This window comes from Falco naumanni, chromosome 2, assembly GCF_017639655.2.
Source record: "Falco naumanni isolate bFalNau1 chromosome 2, bFalNau1.pat, whole genome shotgun sequence".
In the NCBI taxonomy this organism is placed as follows: Eukaryota; Metazoa; Chordata; class Aves; order Falconiformes; family Falconidae; genus Falco; species Falco naumanni.
The window spans coordinates 93,339,245-93,359,588 of record NC_054055.1 but is presented as its reverse complement, the minus strand read 5'-3'; the positions used below and the strand labels follow the sequence as shown (position 1 = coordinate 93,359,588).

General features: G+C 47.6%; 1 protein-coding gene across 3 annotated transcripts in view; it reads left to right on the top strand.

Annotated features, from left to right (window-relative positions):
* The first annotated feature begins 3,534 nt into the window (after positions 1–3,534).
* NHS (NHS actin remodeling regulator) overlaps positions 3,535–20,344 on the top strand; it is a 261,387-nt gene continuing 244,577 nt past the window's right edge. For 2 of the 3 annotated variants that reach the window (XM_040582657.1, XM_040582655.1), the window contains exon 1: positions 3,535–4,274. In XM_040582657.1, coding sequence (XP_040438591.1) covers positions 3,875–4,274 — 400 coding nt within the window. In that variant the 5' untranslated portion in view covers positions 3,535–3,874. The remainder of the gene's footprint in view (positions 4,275–20,344) is intronic. The other variant, XM_040582656.1, reaches the window with a different exon arrangement.

Genomic DNA, 20,344 nt, shown 5'->3' with positions numbered 1-20,344 from the left:
AGGGAGTTTCTGAACAAGGACATTTTTTGCTAGCCTGAGTAGGTACAGGTTTGTCTGTGACATCTTTGCTGAGAATAAATACGTGATATACTTAGAGGGGGGCTAACATTAGTGATGACAGATGCCACATTATGGTCATAAGGCCGCAACTTCATTAATATGATGCCTAAAGACATCCTCCTGACAGCCGTGGAAAGGGGAGGAAATGACAATAGCCTACAGCACTCACCAGCCTCTCCTCCCTTTCTGGCACTGCAGGACAAGACACACTGCAAGCAGGCCAGAGCAGTCCTGCCAAACCGTGTGAGATTGCCTACTCCCATCTCCCTGCTTCCTGCAGCTCACTGCAGCGGGGAACCAGATTCCTTCTCATCTGCCAATGGTCCTGCCCTCCATCTCCATCAGCACGAATAGCCCCTAGCTGGTGTTGCTGTAAAATCACACCTCAGCAAGGATGTCAGCAGGAAATGCAAGCCAGGGGATGAGAACAGCTGTGGTATGGGGATGGGAAGCTGCACAGCAGCTGCTGTGGGTTATGAGCAGGTGCCTGCCTACCACCAGCAGCACCAGTGAGAGATCACGCAGGACCTTTCTTTCACCCTTCTTGCCCACTCTTCCACTCCCATATTGTATGTGTGTCTAAAGCAAACTGTGGTGCAGCCTTTCACTGCCATGGGTGAAAGCCAATGCCACCACAGCTGCATCCCAACCTAAATTTATGGCAAGCAACACAGGAATACAGCTCACGCACATGCAAGAAGGCAGTACAGTCCAACAGGAGGCTTTTCTTGCCACAAATAAATACGTAAGGAACAGTTTCACATACTTATCCATGTTCATGACTGATATTCTTTCTGACATGTCTCAATCTCTGAGGTCTGCAAGTGCTTCTTGAAATCTAGTGATGCAGAAGGTTGGTCCACACTGATGTATTCACAAATTAATACCCTGGGGAATACTCTTGCAGTCTAACTTCAGCCCAGGGAAGTTCCCCTCCCTGGGCTGCCCCTGCAGTCAATGCAGAGGGACAAGCCCCACTGAGGGGCTTCAAAGCAGAGGCCCAATGAGCATTCAAGATCCTGCATGGAAGATTTTTTTTCCCTTTCCTTTGGCTACAAAAAGAACCTCCAGAGACCCATCCCATGAGGCTGAAGTTAGCCTTTGGGCCCCACTCACTATGTCTGACATTGAACAAAGAGAAATCCCGGGGGCAGTTGAAAACCTGCTGAATTAGGATTTGCACCACCCAATATAATTGATGGAAAATATATAGCAGGTGTGTGACTGGGACGGGATGTTACTTGACCAGAGGAAACTTGAGATGTCATCTCCACTTGCCTGGTGGAAAGTGTCAGCATCCCATACTCAAGCTGTGTACAGTCTGTTGTGTTTGCAGTGAAATACTAAGAAAAATGGCAACATCGACACTCATGGAGGGAAAGACAGAAACGCGACAAGACCTCCAAATTGAAGATATGCTCCCTATGGTGGAGATGCACAGACTTGGCAAGACCTGCCTCCTTTAAACAAGTTCACTCATGTGTGGCTTTGGCATTATGTGTGTCTCGTGCTGCTACATACAAGGGTCACACAATTCTCATGCCACTAGTAGTGTCCCTAAGGCGAGCTGTACCTTTCCAAGCCTGGGACAAAGAGAGAGACCATGGAGACTAGAGTAATGCACAGTAGTAATAACCAGATGGGGAAAGTAAAGGAAGAGCAAGTGCTGGCTGCTGGTAGCTTTGCTGAGAATGAGTAGGGATATGCTATAGGAACCAAGGTGGTGTTTTCAAGGGAAGGAAGAGAGCTGCACAGTTCCTGCCCTACCTGAGCTGGTCAGACATGACAAGCAATTGGGAGGCTGTGGTTACGTGCAATCTAAAATCCTGCTTCTTGCAGCTTTTACCTGTTAGGAATGGCCCAGGCCAGTGGCTCATCGGGTGCCTGAGAGAGAGGCAGGATGAGTGCCTGAGCTGCCATATTGCTGTTTCCAACAGGTTTGACTCCTGTGGTCCTTTTCTTGCGATCCCACACCAGTTTGGGTGGTTGCTGCTCTTTCTGGATCATTAAAACTTAATCAGTCCCTCCCCCTTTATGAATCTTGAGTGAAATAATAAAAAGCCTTTCAGTGGCTTACAAATATTGTGCCCTGACTCCTACAGGTGAGAGGAGCAGTGCAGGCCATGCTCCATTACCAGGACTAAAAGCCACCCTGCTGCAGAAGAAACTCAGGAGCACAGGCTACATAAGCCCCGGTGATTTTAGCAGCAGCTCCACTCGGGTCCAAGAAATATTTTCAGTATTGCTTGGGCACTGCCCCCCGGACTGCAACGGCTCTCACATCCCTGCCCATTCCCAGTGGGTCGCACCTGAACTCCGGGCCTCCCAGTAGGTGTGGGGAGGTGGTGCTGAGGCTGGGGCAGGCAGGGGCAGACTCCGTGCCCTCCTCCCCTCCAGGCACAGGGCTGGCGTTACCCATTCCAAGCCGAATTAGAAACTTGAGCTAAAGACCCATGCTAACTCTGCACGGTGCTCTGTTCCCAGAGGCACAGTGTGAAGGCTCATGAACTGTCCCTGCCAAAAGCCAGCAGCTGGGCCAGCAACGTTTGTCAGCTCAGGCTTCGAGCTCTGTGAAAGCAACTGAAGGCTCTCCAGACCTAAGCCTGCCCCAGGAGCAGGTCACTGTGCCTAGCACGCAAGCGCACGCAGGTGAAAGCAGGCAGCAGTGCTTTCTCTGGTAGATATCTGCAACTCAGACCACTTGGCCAGAGGTACCTGAAAGCTGCTTGCATGTGGTCATGTAATGACAGACTGTATTGCAACACGCACATGCAAGGACGACAAGTTAAATTCAAGTGGGCTAACTTAAACTAATGTTTCCAAACGGTGGAATGCCGGAATTTGCAGCCACTTGGCTCTCCTTTTACGGTAGCTCTTTCTGTGGTAGCTGCTCTGCGTATTCACCACCAATAATTTACAGTTTATGTTCGCAGTTCATGCCTGCTCGTTAGGCGTGGTCAACTTTCAGGAGTGAATGTAAGCAAGCTCAGCTGCCCTGCACCAGAAACAGTGCTCCCTGTCTGACTGGGACCCGGCTTTCCCTGACACCTCCTAAAGAGCATCCCCCTGACTCGGGAGGCTGCTACCGCCCGCCGTGCCCCGAGGTGACACCCGCGGGCAGGCACCTGCCTCCTGCAGCGCTCGGGCCTGGCGGACTTGGGCTCTTTTTGCCCCCGCCGGCGTCTTTGCCGCCTTCTCCTTCACCGCACCCGAGCCGTGCTCCCGCCGGAACGGGGCCGGGTTGCCCCGCCCGGGCCGCGGTCTTCCCGGGGCACCGCCCGACGCCTGACCGGGCCCGCCCGCAGCCGGTGCCCCGGGGCCGCGGCTCCCCCGACGGCTCGGCGGGCCCTGCAGCGCCTCCCCGCGGCGGCGGCCGCTCGGCACCGCCCCGGTCCGCGGCCCCCGCCCCCGCCCCGCCGCTCTCCCAGGCGGGAGGCTCGGCGGCTCGCTCCTCCTCGCGGCCGCGGGATTCCTCTCTCCGGGTTTTCGGGCCGCCCCTTCACACCCGCCGCCGGAGCGGGACGGCGTGAGAGCGAGCGAGCGAGCGAGGCGGCGCGGATGCGCCCCGGCTCCCCGCGGCGGCAGCGGCAGCGGCGGCGGCGGATGCTCGGCGGAGCGGCGGCCGCTCGGCAGCCCGGGAGCCCCGCGCAGGGAGGCAGCGAGGCGATGAGCCGCCCGCCGGCGGCCGGCCGCGAGTGACGGCGGCGGGGCAAGGAGCGGCGGCGGCGGCGGCGGCGAGGAGGAGGAGGAGGAGGGCAGCGATCCCCGCCAGTGCCCGCGGGAGCCCGGGAGAGCCCCGGCCGAGGGCTCAGCCATGCCCTTCGCCAAGCGGACCGTGGAGCCTCAGCGGCTGTGCCGGCGGCAGCCCGCCGCCTCCGTGCTGGAGGAGAGCTGGGGCGCGGAGCCGCCGCCGCCGCCGCGGGACCCGCCGCCGGAGGAGCCGGTGACGGCGGGCGAGGGCGCGGAGGCGGCCGGCGGCGGGGAGAGGGAGGCGGCGGCGGTACTGATGGTGCTGGACCTCTGCTCGGTCAGCAACGTGGCCCTGTCGCGGATCCTCCGGCAGCTCTCCGACGTGGCCCGGCACGCCTGCACCCTCTTCCAGGAGGTCGAGGCTGACATACAGGGCACCCACCGCCGCGTCCGGGCGCTGCACGGCCGCATCGCCGGCCTCCAGGGAGCCGTGCGCGGCCTCGACCCCAAGCAGGAGGCAGTGCGTAAGTACCGCGGGATGGGGCGCACTGCGCGGTGGGGCGCACGGCGGCCCGGCCCGGCCCGGCGGGGGAAGGCACCCCCGTAACCCGCCGTGCAAAGTTCGGGGCCGGAGCCGGTGCGAGGGACGCCCCGGCGGCGGGGCGGGAGGGGCCCGGGCGGGCGCGGGGCGGTCGGTCGGTCGTTCGGTGCGCGCCGCCGGGCGCCGCGGCGATGCCGGCGGGAGGGATGATGTCAGTGGTTTGTGCCTTACATAAGGAGCTGGCTGGCGGGGCTCTGGGGCGCATCTTCTGCAGCCGAAGGTTTGACCGGGGAGGGGGCCGACCTCTGTCTGCGGGGCCCCGGGGGGTGGGCGGCAGGGGGATGGTCCCCCGGCCCCGGGCATCTTGGGGTGTCTCCCAGTGCTGGCCTGTCCCCCGCGCCGGACAGATGTCTTCCCCTTAGAAGTGTCTCTGACTTCCCATCGAGATTTTAAGCTCTTAAGTAGAAATGATAAAGCAGCTTCGTCGTTAGCCAACTTTCGGGGCCATAAAATAAGGAAGTTTGGTTAATGACTTCTTTCTGTTATAAGCGTGGTCCTGAAGAGCCAGGGCTGGGGGGGGGGGGGGGGGGGGGGGGGAGAAGATCGAGGCAATATGCGACTTGTGTTACGAGCAGTAAGAGCTTGAATCCTGCTTCTTCTCCACCCAAACTATAAAAGCGGTGACAGGCTCTGTAGTCCTAACAGCTGCCGATTTCTGCTGAATATGGCTCATATTCACAGCAGTCTAACAATTTTGTACTCTCACTGGTGCATACGCTTCTCAAGCGCCTGTGAATATGTATTTTTTTGGTACATAGGGCTGTGGATTGGAAGTCTGGAATAGCAGAGATTGGTGTCGATCCTGTCCTCTTAATATCTGGCTTAGTAAAAGCAATGGCCTCAAAGGGGGTTTTGGCTTAGTTTTTGCCTTCTGCTGTTCCTCTCTAAATCCTGAGTACCTCCAGTGAGTACAGTGAAGTGAGTTTACACAGGGGTAAATGAGAGCATGCTCTCTTCTAGGTGTTTTTAATGAACATGCCATTTAAAAAATCATGCTCTGGGTTTCCTCCCCTTTGGAGCAGTGTGGAATATAAGTTAGTCTCCAAGGATCAGCGAAGCTGTGCTGATTAACAGAATCAAGCTTTGAGTATTCAGTGGTATTTAAACTACATCCTCAGCAGCTGTAGAGTGACTTTGCTGGTGATATATTAATATACATCAACTGTAGATCAGACCGAGGGAGGCTTTCTGTGGTTTCAGGACGAGTGTGTAATCAGAGCAGAGTGCTGCGCTGCGATTGGAAACTACGGCGCGAAGGAGGCTTGGCCGATGTAGTGAGGGAACTGGCTGAGGAAATGAAACTCCTTGTATCACATTCTCATCTGTAAGTCTTTTGAGCTGAGTTCGCTGTGAGTATATACTGATGTAACTGAGAGCAGAGCTTAGCCTTTCTAATCTGTACGGCTTTTTGCTTTCTGGATTGTGCAAGTGCAGCTTGTTTTCACAGTGCAAAACCTTGATATTACAGCACAGTTATGTCATGCGCTTAATTAGAGGGTCTGGTTTACCCCTGTGATGATAAATGCATAATCTGCTTCTTTGATGTTCTTCTGTTTTCATTTAAATCCTTCTCTGTTTAGGAGGGGAGACACTTTTGGTCATGATTTTCCCCATGTACACCTGCTGTTCCTCCTTCCCTGATAAATGGTACAATGTACAGCACGGTGCCGCTGTTAGAGCTGCAGCTGGCCCTCAGTCCGGCCAGCCAAGTGTTCCTCCACAATGCCAGGCTTTGCCACTACTCATCCTCTAGTAGGTGTGCATCTTGCCTCCAGCTATACAGCTGCTTGCAGGCACATCGCCCAGCCTTCATCGCTTCTCTTCATGCAGTGCTGTGCCACGTGTGCTTTAAAGGTGGAAGTCTCCATACCAACCCAATGTGCATGATCAGTCGACTTCTTTGTTGTCCGGCTGCTTTTATTCCCCATCCAGTGTTGGACCAGCACAGCTTCATTTGCATAGTGCTATGTCTGAACCGCTCAGCTGGGACCTGGAGCTGAACAGCACCATTCTGCACACCTTCTCCTCACATCCCCCAAATCCATGCACATCCACAGCAACATCTCCCTTTGGTCTCCGGACTGTTCAGAGGGCCAGATGAAACTGCCCATCCTCGCTGTAGTGTATGATAGCACTCTTTCTGCTTTCTGGCCAGACACCTCCTCCTTTGTTAGTACTTTCAGCAAGACTATGCTATCATTTGTTTCAAGAATTAAGTGTCTATGCAATTTACTCTTCACAGTATTACACTCAAGTCACTGCACCCAGTTGATTTTTGAAACTGAGAGAGCAATTGCAGGTGGTCACAGGTCTGCCCAGGACCTTACCAGCATCACATTAAGGCATACTAACTTCTGCCTCCTGTGGCAAATGTGGGACTGATGAGGTGGCCTCTGGGCTGTCTTTTGGCTGTATAGCCCAAATGTCACATCTAAGAATAACTCGGAATTGGCTGGAAGTTTGGAGTTGCACCACAAGGAGCAAGTTGGTGACAGGCATGCAGCCACTGCACCCATAGCATGACTGTAAAGTTTGCACTGAACTTGTTGCATGCCGGGAGCCTGGAGGTGCTGGGCCACTTGGCTTATCGACTGAGGTATGTTAGCACCACGACAGTGCAATGCAACCACATGTTTTTTAAGTGGTCAGTTTAAAACTTCTAGGCTATCTTGCCACAATGAGATGTTCTTGATGTTCTAACACCAAGTGCAGCGCAGGGATTTGAGAATAATGCTACCAGACGTTGCGCTAGATACTGAGCTGTGACGTTGGAAGGCCTTGTTCTCCACACCTTGTAAGCCAGCTGAATTCCGAGATTCCCTTGTGAAGGCACGGGCTGGCGGAGGAATAATGGGCTAACGCCATCTCGGGAACTACTGAAGCCAGTGATTATAGGGGCTTCCCTACCCCCATCCCTTGCCCAGAACGCCACTCCTTGGCAGTCGCAGAGATGATACTGAGGGGAAGGGGAGCAGGAAAGGAGCTCACCTGAAAATAACGTATTGTACAATTTTGCATAGGGCTGTATTTTATATTTAAAATTAAGTATTGTTGTATTGAAATAAAACATCTATGTTGGGTTCAGGGAATATTAACTGAAAATTGAAGTTAATTAAAACTGGCATTTTTCAGTAATGCTTAGTGCTGTCGTTTTCACGAGGCCTTAACATTCTCAGTTCTGTTGCTAGTGGTGTGCATTTGCAAGGCTGTGTATGCTTTGCTTTAAGAAAAGTACCTCGGCTCCTCTGCTGAGCTACTGGTAAGGGTATTTACCTATGTGCTGCTCTTTTGTCACTGTTCAGAAATCTGGTTAGGCACAATAAAGGACTGATTCTGGGCAGCTGCAAGCAGGTCATCTTCAAAAACTCAAGGTCCCACGCCTCTGCCTTCCCAGATGCTGCTTGTCCTTTCATCTTTTTATAAGCCTCTGGCCAGCTAGCATCTTGCAAATATGAATCCTTTCCCACCCTCTGACTGGAAGAGAAACAAGGGTGAGAAATGTTTTCCTGCTCAGCTCCTGAACTAACTACTTTGCCCTTCTGCCACTCCAAGTACTTTACTGCTTTTCATCATGAGCAGCTCCAGGGTCTGCTTTTAAAGCAGAACCATGTGGGAATAACATGATTGTTGTCAGTCTGGCTGTTGCTTAGAGTTTTCTTATTACCAGAAGGAGAACTGAGCAGTGTGGTGCTGCCCAGTTTTATTATTAGATGTTTGATTATCTTGGTAATACAGAAACGTAGAAGTGCTGGATTTGTGTGTAGACTTGGGACTCGGTGCCTCCGCTATTGTTTGGAAAGACGATTTCTCTGTCTAGGGGACTACAGATCTGGCAGTATAAGTGGAATACTGTACTTTTCAGAAACCGATGATGTAAGCCATCTTGCTTTCTGACTAATCGGCAATGACCGGGCAGCAGATTTTGAAAGCCCTAGTTAACAAGATCGTTTTTGCACCCTGGCATCCCAGAGAATTCCACACATTCCAGGCTTTTTTTTTCTGAAAGCATCAATGTGTTACCAGTAGCCAACCTTTCTAAAAGCTGTTTTCGTTTGCAGCAGTTGCCTGCTGTATCTTCATTGCTCCACTTTTCCATTCCTGATTTTCCTACGTGCTTGCAGTTAGTGATACAGCCACTTAGAAGTGTGGGGATCTCTGCTCTTCAGAGGCCCCCGGATCTCTGCAGTGAGCTCTCCTATAGGTTTTTCTTCTTTCCTGAAGTGTCAGTATTGAGATAAAAAAGACAGCTGTGAACTGATTCTTGATCATTTTAAGGCTCTGCATGTATTTATGCTGCTTGATTGAAGTCAGTTACTAAGAAGAGCCTGGCTAGTTTCACTCTTGCTTTCAGTCTCTTTCATTGTGCTTTTTAGGGGGTTCTGTTTTGATTTGTTTGGTTTGGGGTTTTGCGCTATTTTTTTGTGGGTCTTTCTTGGTTTGTTTTGGTTTTACACACTGATATAAGGCTTTTCTGTTTGGGTTTTGAGCACTGCAGAGAAATGTTTAATCAATTGTAAGGTTTTTATTGTGCCTTCTGCCACAATCCTACCATTTTTTCAAAACATATGTTGGACACAAAGCTCATCAGATAATGCCTCTCCTCCTCCTTGACTTAATGCGTTGAAGTCTCAATTGCTGTTGAAGTGGAATCTAGAAACTTTAATGCTTACATCTCAGGATACGGTTGCATTGTAAGGCCATCTCAGGCTAACTGGTGAGCATCCTTGCAGAGATCTTCAGGCAGGAACATAAAACCTTACGAGTAGGTGCCATCTTGAAAGAAAAAAGAGGCAAGTGCAAATTGGGTAGATGTGTTGCACTTTATCCCAGCTTCACAAAATGCTAGAGAATTTAAAGTGCAGTTTTCATTGTATGGATTTTCTGTTATGCTGAGGCACATCTGCAGACCTCCACAGGCTGGGTATGTTTACATAAAAATATCTCTGATGCTGCTGGAGACAAATCAGAACAGATTTCTAGCTTCCCGTACCTCTGTATTATAGTGCTTTATAACACATAGGCATATCTAAGTGTAGTTACACTTTTAGAGGTACACACTAATGTAGCCTGGGGGACATGAGGTACAAGGATGCATTCAGAGCTTCCTTTGTACATTGAAACCGTATTAATTGGCAAGTCCTTGTTGGGTGCAGAATAAATCCTCTGAAGAAAAGCAGAGTTGTATGCTGGATGTGGTAATCCACCGCCTTCAGTTTTGTGTCCTGCACCTGCCCAAATGGAACGACACATCCTCTTCACTTGTTCTTTTGGAAAAGGAGAAAGGCTTTTGACTTTACTTGCCAGGTGTGGTTTTTTGGTGTTGTGCTGGTTGCTGCATACTCATTTGTGTTAGAGAACTTGCCTCTCTGGTGCACTTGACTGTAATTTGCCCATGAATGCAAATAACCCAAGTTGTGGGTGTGGGAAAGTTGGAGGATTTCCTTGGTGCTTGGCTTCTTCTAAATGCAGAGGGTTGGTGGCAAGTTAGCAGAGTAGAAAGCAGCGGGAAGCCAAGCATAGACTTCCCTGCTTACCTTTATTGCTGTCAGAACAACAAAGGAACAGAGGAAGAAAAACCTGCTCACTTAAGGATCCCATCCCCACCTTACCTTAACCTTAGCTAGAGCACCATTAGCTGGAGTACTGTCATTTAGGAGAAAGATTCCTTATCTTTGTTTACAGGTGGCGATAGAAGGCCTTTTACACAAGAGCACAACCATTCAGAGGCTGGGCTTGAGAGGTTGTTTTCTCATTCATTTAGTATGTGATAGAAGGCAATGGGTGGAATTTGCCAGGTGGCTTTGACATAGATGTAATGCTTTGGAAGTTGGGGTTGTCACCTTCAGTCACATTGGCTCATGGAAAGCAGACTCTGGGCTCTTTGCAGGTGAAAGCAGAATGTAAAATCCCTTGTCCTGCGGAGGTCAGTGAGACTCTCAGTGGGAAGGCTGTGAGAGCCCAAGACTCAGGCAGACTCACTAGCCTTTATCTGGCACAGCCTACTAACAGGTGAATAGCAGACAGCAGTGTGGTTTTCCTCTGAAGCCATTCCTTGTTATATAGATGTAAATCTTCGGGAATTTTGCTGAATCTCATTAACTTGGTCTTCCATTGGTATATTACAGAAGGCCTTTGCCTGTTCTATAGTTCCTTGCTTTTCATTCCACAAATAATACTTAAACTAATGTAACGGGTTTGAACTGTTTGGGGGTTTTGTTGCTAGATGGAGAGCCTGCCAGTCAAAAGACCTGATATCCAAAAATATTCAAAGCTGGCTTCCCACCTCACTGGAGCTATATAGCTGTGTAGTATTGTAATCATTAGTGGAACTTCTTTCTAACTCACACTCAAGACCTGAGCAAGGGTCTCCAGTGGATTTATTAGAAATCCTGGTGGAAATGGCTTAACTCCTTTAAAACCAATGAGGTCTCCTTTACACAGGAGTAAAACTGCAGAGAAGATAGAATCAGGCTCGTAAGAGACTTAGACTTACTGTGGATCTGTTGATTTAGCAGAAAAACCTCCCACAGCCCCTTTGAAACTCCATGCTTCTATTTAAAAGCCCCAATAATTTAAAATATGTGTTCATACAGAAACATATGATGAGCGTTCCAGTGAAATCAATGAAGTCTTTCGTGCTTTTGGTTAGTTCCCCTGCTAATACAGGAGAGATCTGGAGATTAAGAAATAAGCAGACTCTGATAATTTACTGAGGGCATGGGGAGGTCATTCACCTGTTGATTCACATGCATAAAAGATGACAGTTTCCCTTTATGAAAGACGAAGGGCCTGGAGTGTTTCCAAAAAAACCCTTGCATGGTTCTCAAATGTCCTTGGACTGAGGGAAGGGCTTGCAGGAAGCAAATATAAATATCCATTGTAATGGTGCCACTCAACTGCTGTTCTGGATCAGCAGAATCAGTTCTTACCTTTACCTGTTCGGTGGCTTCGGTTTCAAGGATCAGATGACAGCTGGGCTGGCAGAGATGTGCGAAGGTGGGGAGAAAAGAGCCTTACTGCTCCCTGGCATGAGCCAGTCCCAGCCTCTCCTCCTCCTTTCTGGCAAAGGCAGGCTTCTTCAGCGTGGCTGTTTAAAGGCAGCACCTGGCTTTTCCTCTCTCCAAACTGGAGAGCAGAAGAGACAGAGTGCAGGGGAACACCGGCTGTTTAAAAAAGCCCCTAATCTGACACATTTCCTTCACACATGCCTAGACGTGATGTACCCAAATCAAACAGAGACCCCCAGGGAACTCTTAAAAGCAATGTTACGATGCCCAAAGCGGGGAGAAAAATAAGACCAGCTGATGTGAATAATACACATACGCATTTTAAAAGCATTGTTGCGGGGTTGTGTGGTCTTCTAGGTCAGAGAGCTGAGATTTTCAAAAGCTGCTCTTTCCAATCACTCTCCATGTAATCGGAGGGTGACATCAGACTCTCGATTGGAACTACTTGAGCTATTAGGCTGTGAAGAGCAGAAACTCTCTGTGTTACCCAGTGTGTATGCGGGGGGAATGTTTTTTCCTTCCTTTGATGTATTAGCATCAAGAGAGGGAGTCTTCGCTTCATTCCTAATTGCTTCTCGTCTTTGAATTTATATACCAATATGTAAGTAACTGCAAAGGGAGATAGCAGAATTTATAAAAAGTTCAAAAAGGCAGGGCTTAGAGCATGATTAAAATAAAAGATAGCAAACAGTGTGTGCTGTTTTTAGCTGAAATATCTCCCTAGAATACTTTCCATTTACATTCTCATTATATCTAACTGCTTCTAATGCACTGCTTAGTTTAACAACTGGCATGTTTTTAGGGTAGATTTTATAGTAGATATACACCCACTGTGTTCTGAAGTTGAGACTTTAAATTGCAGTATCTGTATTGGACAGTCTTTTCTTATACCTGCTTGGCTGAAGGCAGGAAGAAAGTAATAGTGATGGGAACCTAATTAAGCCTGTGGTCTAATTACACCAGAGCTGTATGCTTGAAATGCTGCTAGATTCAATGAGTGCTGTGTGGCACTGCCATGTTAAGTCCCAGCAGAGAATGACATTTTATTTTTTAATAGGATCACTGTAATTCTTACAAAGCCATTGTGGTTTTCTCTTTCTTTTCAGCTGCCAGGGCAGTTGGACTTTGAACTATAGCCACTCAGACCAAATGCCTGAGAAAGTTCGGAGGAGCCGTCTTGCTAGCGTGTGCATGTGATTAAGGAGAATGAGCATAGGCGGTGTGTTTGTGCTATAAATATGCATAGCTTTTTCAGGCCTCCGCAGCTTTTCCCCCTGCCTTTTCAAAGTTTTTTTGTTAGCTTCATGACGTTTGAAAAGACCTATAAATTGGCCCGGATGGAGGATGAGTTGGGGGGAAAAGGTGCTAATCCTTCTCCTTGAAGACGTGTGTATGTGTATCAATGGCTGCCGAGTCAGGCCATTTTTAAGAGTAAAATATGCAGGGTGCATTGAAAAATGCCTCTGTGTCCACAGGCTTTGGATTGCTTTAAAGGCAAAACTGGGCTTTCTGTGCATGCTCGATTTTGACTGATGTTTTTTCTTTTTCCAAAAAAGGTATTACCAAGCGTTGTTCTCTTCAGATGGTCTGTGACTGCCTGTGATTGCAGAAGTCAGATCTGCTTGATGGTGAAGCTCAGGATAGGCTGCAGTAACTCACTGTGATGCTCAGAGGCAAACTTTTTTAAAGATGGTATACATGTTTCATTGCATACAGTATTTAGTGAGATATGGTAAGGGGTGATTTCATTTTAAGTGAAATGAGAGATTAATTACGATTAAGTACTTACCACACAAATCAGAGTGGGTCCAAAGAGCAGGTACTACCCAGCTCCATTTTTTCTCCCTGTAAGGTCTCTTTATTTACTTCCAGGATAAAGAGGGCCAGTTCTTGGCATAGGCATGATCTTTTCTTTGGTGAGATGTTTTTTGGTGAAGTGGTATGTACAGGAGACTAGTCAAGAGATTTGTATTAGTTCATTTCTCAAAAACAAAAGTATATGTCATGGATTGACCACTGACTTGTACATGCCCAGCTCTTACCCTGGAAGTTACATAGCTCTGCACTGTCCAAGTTTTTAATGCAAGCATCTTTTCTTTTTCCTCCTTGTTTTTTTGGGGAGATGAATTTCTCAGTACTTCTCCAAAACCTCTTGTAGATGCACAGCACAGCTTCTGCTGCTTTGGGCTGTGCTAAACAGAGCTTCCATGGCCTTCCTGTACCCCGACAGTTAACACCATCACAGAGGCTCCTATCTCAGCATGCTGGAGACATCCCACCTCCTCTCCCGTATCAACTCTGCTCCGCTGCAGCAAGTATTGCTGCAGGAGCCTGAAGTCTTCGTCTCTGCAGCAAATTGCCTGAAGTCTTGTACACAGTTAGCATGCCAAAGTTAAATTTTCCCCATCGGGTGGATTATTCTGACAAAACCATTTTTAGCCTGGTTTCTTATCGAAACATGTATTAAGGAATAGCATACTCTGTGTGTGTATAGCAGGGGAGGGGGTGGGCATGTTTGTGTGTCTCCCACCAGCCATTCAGCAATTTTATATCTGCTATTCAGCTACAATTTCAACTACATTGCCACAGTATAGAAATCATAAAAGATGCTGCCAGGTAAAGGAGAGAACAGACTGTTCCTAATGCATTTGAAGGAAGGGCTTGTTCTTTATTAGACACCAGAAAATCCACTGGGGAAAGAATCCCATATAAATGTTCCAACCCAATAAAAAAAAGTGCTCCAGTTGGAGCTCACATTTTCTTCAGTATGAAAGTCAGTCCTTTGCATGACATAAAAGCTGGCGAAAACCAGGCTTCATTAGTTCCACTGCTTGCAAAACTGCTTGTTCGTATTCCTCTTTCCCCTCTAGAACTGCTGATTATTTCTTTTCAGTTTAATCTCTTTTTTTGAAACTTATTCCTTGAAAGACTTTCATTTTTGGGCCATCCCATCCTTTGCTCCTCTTTTCATGATAGTTTTTGCAGGGGATGGAGCTATGCTTTTACCTCTGTCTTAATGGCAAAGGCAAACTCCCCTCCCATTGTGAGAATGAACAGTATTAATTTTTATGACTGTGGTTTATTCTCCATCGATTATCTTTAATGTGATGCTGTCTTGTTCAGTTAATAAACTACCAATAACCTGCTAAGATTTAATTAACCCCCTCCCCCAAACATAACCTGCTTTTAATAGATGTTGTAAATGCATTCATTGTGCCTTGCACGTTAAAATCACTGGTTTAAGTTCCTTTACTTTTAAATTGCACTCTAGCTGAAGTATATTTTGTGGCAATCATCTTGTCATTACTCTGCTAATAGCTTAAAATAACTATCACTACATCATGGCTTCAGCAATATTTTTTGGCCCCTGTTGCAACTGCCACAGGCTTGATTCAGCTTTGATGCCCAGAGATTTTGGACAGCTGCGTTCTGGACAAATTCCTCCTAATGGAGACTGGCAGGTTCACCTGAGGATTTACCGTTAATTCTCTATCACTGTTAGCTGGTGTGAATTGGTGCCTGGAGCCCACAGGCTGTCCCTTTGCAAGCCACAACGGCAAAGCAATGCTAGTCCACATGCAGATGTCTCCAGTTTCATTCACCCTAGCTCTTGGGCCAGCTGACATGCCCAAGGCAGGGCTGTGGGGCTGGGCCACTGCCTGGGGAATGGGGCTACCCAGGCAGCAATATATCTGCTGTCAGCCAGCCGTGCCACCCGTCCCTGTGCACCAAGGCAGGAGGGCTGTGGCAAGATAGCAGTGTTGTACAAACAGACGGGCGATTGCCGGCCACGTGCACCATGCACTGCAGTGCTCTGGCCCAGATCTGTTTGAATAAACTAGCTGGAATGCTTGGGAGGTAAGCTAGGATGACAGCCTTGACCACAGGCTGATTGCAGATGAGGCTGACCGCACGTGTCTGACGGAGGAGGAGGAGAGAGGCCAAAGCAGAGCTGTAGGACCTGTGCTTAGAGTTCCCCTTGACACTTAGTCACCAAGGGTATTTACTCAGTTTGCACTGTTAAATTTTTTTAGGGACCTCTGCCAATGCATGCAAAATTTACAGAACAATTCTTTATCAGATCCAGTAATAAAATCATCTGCCTACAGGTATACTATGGAAATGACCACCCCTGTTTGAGGAATGCTGGGTCTGTAAATCAGTGAATGGGTTACAGCTACCTTCAGCAGCTATTATGTGGCTATTCGTTTATGAAATTGTCCAAGTGGAACTTAACACAAATCATTAATGTAGATTAGAAGTATTTTTCATTTATCTGCTTGTTCCTAAGAACTCAGCAGAATGGCAGTTCATTAAAGGAAATGAGAGGGAGCTGCAAAATATCGCAGCTTGGGTGATTGTTTATTTCTTTTCTGGAATTGTGTTTCCTGTTTGGCTGTAGATCTGACCTGAGAAGCAGCGTCTTGGACTGTGAGACTAATAAGTTCTGTTACCAGAACTGTTATGTTATTCAGAAAATAAATGACTGTGCTCAATTTTGTGCAGACCTTTGTAAACAATATTGAAATAGAAGAGGCTTGGATAGCATCTTCTTCCGCAAAGTTCTGTATATCACTAGAAGAACAACACCTTTTTAGGTATCTATATACATAAAGGCATAGCTAGATAAAGGAGGAAGGCCAGTGGAAATATTGGACAAGCTTGGACAAGGTCACTGAGGTTAGAAAAGCTTAATAAAGAGGAGAAGAATTTTACAGCCACATTAGCAGCAACCTGGTCAAACAAGAGAGGAAATGTTCAGTACTACAGCTCTCATTACAAAGGTGAAAATTGAAGGTAATTGATGTCTCTTGTTCTTCCCTTGATTTGACTTTGTGGTTTTGTCCAAAAGCATCTTGTGGTTGAGTTCACTTCCTTCCCATCCCCTCCCTCTCACAGTGGAAGATGAGTTTGGGCTTGAGAAGTTGTGATGGTGTTGATGGAAACTCTTCTACTGGATGTAATGGGTGATCCTGCCCCAGAAATGAGGTGCATCTCGCCTGGGGATGTGGGAATTATGCTGTTTGGCTGTACTTGCAAGAGTAAAGCCCTTGCTTTTGAATGAATTGCCCCTGCTATGTTACAACAACGGTTGAAAAAGAAAATAGAAATGTGTAAGACCTCAGCCAAGTTAATGAAATTAATTCCTTCAAGAGAACCAATGGGTCAATGAAAGGTAAAGTGATGCAAGACTCCAGTGTAGCTTACAGATTCACTGAAGGAATGTGTTGTATTTATTATTGCAAAGAGATGCCTCCCCTGCCTTTTTTCCCTTTTGAGACAGTCCAGCCTTGGGCCTGTTAAATATGTCTCTACAGAAGCTGGCACACACTGACCTTGTTTGCTGCAGTCTGCTCTTCTCTAGCTTCATGATTCTAGTGGCATGAGCCACATGGACAGAGCCCTAGAGCTAAATGCTGGATAGCATAATTAAGTGCTCTTGTATTGGAAGCTGGAGCTGACTGAGTCAAACTTTGGCCAATACTTCAATATTTTTTCATGCAACATACATCTGATGTATCAAAAAGAGTTCTTGTTTTTTCTTTCAGACCATATTGCTTGGGTATGAGGATGTTAAATTATATACCAATAATATTTTGATCTGCATAATACAGAGCGCTCTCTACTGATTTGTGTCCTGATAGCACTACAGGAACATTTGATAACCTTGTAGAGCTTGGTGGAAATCCACCTGACTTTTTCTTTCAAATCTGTACGGCCTTTTTTCTGTTGTGTTTTGGAGTTGTGGTGGTCAGTTGTGAGTATCACATGAACCCCCACTCCCTGAAAGCCCCATGCAAGCACAGTCTTGGCCAAGCATGTTGTGAACACTGGAATGTGGCTGTGCAGCTCTCACTGTGATTTTGGGGTCTGAGGAACCTGGTTTCATACTGACCAGGAAACCACGTCAGAGGTCTCTCTGCTGTCCTGCAGCCTTTTCCCTTCCTGCTTTCATATGCCATTTATAGCAAGTGAATTGTGTCTCCCACCTCCCCTTCTCCCCTTCCTTGACAAGCTGCTTAGCAGCTTCGGGATGTGGAGTGGCTGATGTTTCTCCTCTGCTTCCTCTTTGCCACCTAGCTGCTTTCCAAGGCAACATGTTCCCCTGTGTAATGTTGGTGGGCAGCTCGTGGTGCCCTGTCTGTGCAGCCTCCAGCAGGATGGTGTCAGTGTGTGGAAGAGGAGTCGGCAGTGGGAAGGCAGTGGGTGAGGAAGCAGGCTCTGTCATTCCTGAAAGACCACTCGCTGAAGCGGTGTTTGTAGAAGCTGTACTACATAACATGGCTTGTTTAAAATAACTTGGATGCTTCTGGCCTGTACATCCAGTGGGCCTGAATCTGAGGATCAGGCTCATCCTGAACAAGCTGCATCAAAAGTTTATTTTTCTGCTGATCCCTAAGTACCCTTCTCTACTTCACTCTCCATTTCTGCTGAAGAAACATTAAAGTTAGGGCAGTAATTTCTCCGTAATGTTAATGTGGATGGTGTTATGTATGTGTAGCGGGGAAATTATCACAAAAAAACAGAAAAAAGAAGAGAGAAAGAGAGTACATGTTATCCTTGGAGCAGCTGTGAGAAGAGACACCTCAGGACGTTATTCAGAGACCAGGATCTCCTTTTTCACTGCTAGGGAAGTTTCACATCATGGAGCAGCACTGAATTCCTTTCTGTGCCTTATGGGCACAGTGGTGTGTGTGGAAGCAGGGTGCTACAGGCTGAGTAACCCTGAAACTTGCTCACAGGCAGCTGTGCTTGGGCAGGATGGAGCCTGTGAATCGTTTTCAATACCACTGCAGCCCTCGGAATAATACAGTATAGGTTTTAGCTTAAAGATGGAATTACCATCTATCTGTCCAGACAGGTATTCATCTCTTCTGTCCTGATCAACCACTGTGTATCATGGGATGTGGTAGGGTTTGGAAGAAACTTGTGATGGGCCGTAGCTGTGGGACCTCAGCTCCTCCAGAGGCAGCCCTGCCTGGATCTGGCCCTGCAGGGCAGCTGGCCTCCTGACAGTTTGGAAAGCGGCACAGGAATGACAATATTTTTTCTGTTCATTTTTCTGCTGACAGGCCATGTGTGCACCATTTTATTTATGAGAAGACTTAGAAGGTAGCTCTTAGGTGGACTCAGCTGCTATCTGTAAATGGCTGGTAGATGTGTAGAGAAGACCCAGACTCATCCGTGTGCTGAGTCTATCCTGAGTGGGCTGAGGATGCTCAGCTCAGCAGGTTGGAACTGAGGAGGAGGAGGGCCTGGTGGCTAAAATATTAGTGCTTAGGAGACCTGGATTCATCTGCTGACTTCTCATGGGGGCTTGGGCAAGGTTGTTAGTGGCATTGAGATCACCAAGTTTTAGCATTCTAAACTTTGGTCCATCCATCCCATTCAAAGATGAGCCTGTGTCTCACTGTTGAGCAGAGAAAGTTTCTAGATTGCATGAGTCCCTTAACTTCTGTAAATGTCCTGGTGTGAATTGGGTACCACTTTGGGCTCTGTTCCCAAGCTCTGTGCAGGGTGACAGCCCATCCCTTCTTCTCAGAGGTGATGCCACACAAGCAGTGAGAACGAGCTGCGTGGTGTGGTGATAGATACTGTACAGGTACAGGCCTGCTTTGTAAATGACAAGCAATTTGGGAGGCTGAGACCATTCCACGTCAAGAGTGCTTCTGTTCTTCATGGGCAAATGCTTCCAGGTGCCATGTGGTTCTTCCTGATGAAGGCAGTACCCCCACGTGGGATTCCTCAGTCCTCCTTCAGCAGGGAGGATTTCTTATTACAGGGAACTGCATCTCTTGCCCTGTGAGGACTAACCTTAGGTTGGGCTAAGCTTGCAGTTGCCAATCTCTCTTTTGAGCCTTGGCTTACAGAGGAGATTGAGCTTTCTTACATTACAGACAATGTTTCCTGGTTAATTACAGTCATGTAAAGATGAGGTTGTACCTTGGGACTTGGTTTAATTAAAAAACAGTGCTGGGAAGTTTAATAAACGTCTGATATGTTCTATCTGGCTGCCAAGTGCTGACGCTGCGGTTCTCTTCAGGTGCTTACCCAACTCCAGTCAGAAAGGGCCACCTGAGCCTGGCATCTGCACTAAGAAAAGGGGAGGACAGACTGTCATTCTCTGTCCAGCCAGGCTAGTGTCTAGCAGCTAATTTTTCATAGCTTGGACTTGCATCTGGGCTTTGGGAAAAGGTTTGTGTGGGTAGTAGTGTCAGAGGAAAACTTGCAGCGCAGAATCTAAGGCTTTCCCTGTGTAGTGGAAAAATTGTGATCATGCATGTGAAATGTGGACTTAGAGGAACTTTGTGTGGGTGGTCTTGTTTTGATTCTTTCTGCCCCCCTCCCTTTCCCTTCCCACTCATGGATGCTGAAGTCTGTCATCTATTTAACTTGAGCTTTTCTAATAATCATAGATAATATACTACAACAACAACAATAAAGTGCCTGCATATACAATCTCTCTGAACTGTAGAAGCCACAAGATCCAGACATGCTTTTTGTTAGTACTGGCTTGTGAGAGACCTAGCGCTCCACGATGCCCATCTGTTAGCAGCATGTTTAAATGTGATTAATGTGAAAGTTGCAAGAATTGCAATAGCTTTTGCTAGTCTACAACAGAATCTGTCATTGTTAATCTCTTGCAGTATTAAAAGCTTAATATAGTAAATCTAATGTTATGGAAAGCTGTAGCTTTGCTTTTATTACCATCACCTTAGTGCATTATTAAACTAATACTTCCTTTTCCTCCATAGTTCACAAGCATGGTAGAGGCAGTGTAGATACCATTCACCTGCAGAAGATTTAAATGATCGTATAAGTATGAAGTCTCTCAAGAAGGAGAGATGCTCCAGCATAAAAGGATTTGAGGGAACATTGAGTTTGATTAGAATTCCTGAGTGGATGTGGCCAGAGCAGTGTGTATCAGGAGTCGACTCTTAACAAAATGCTAGTAGAGGCTGGGCAAAAGCAGTGTCTTGACATG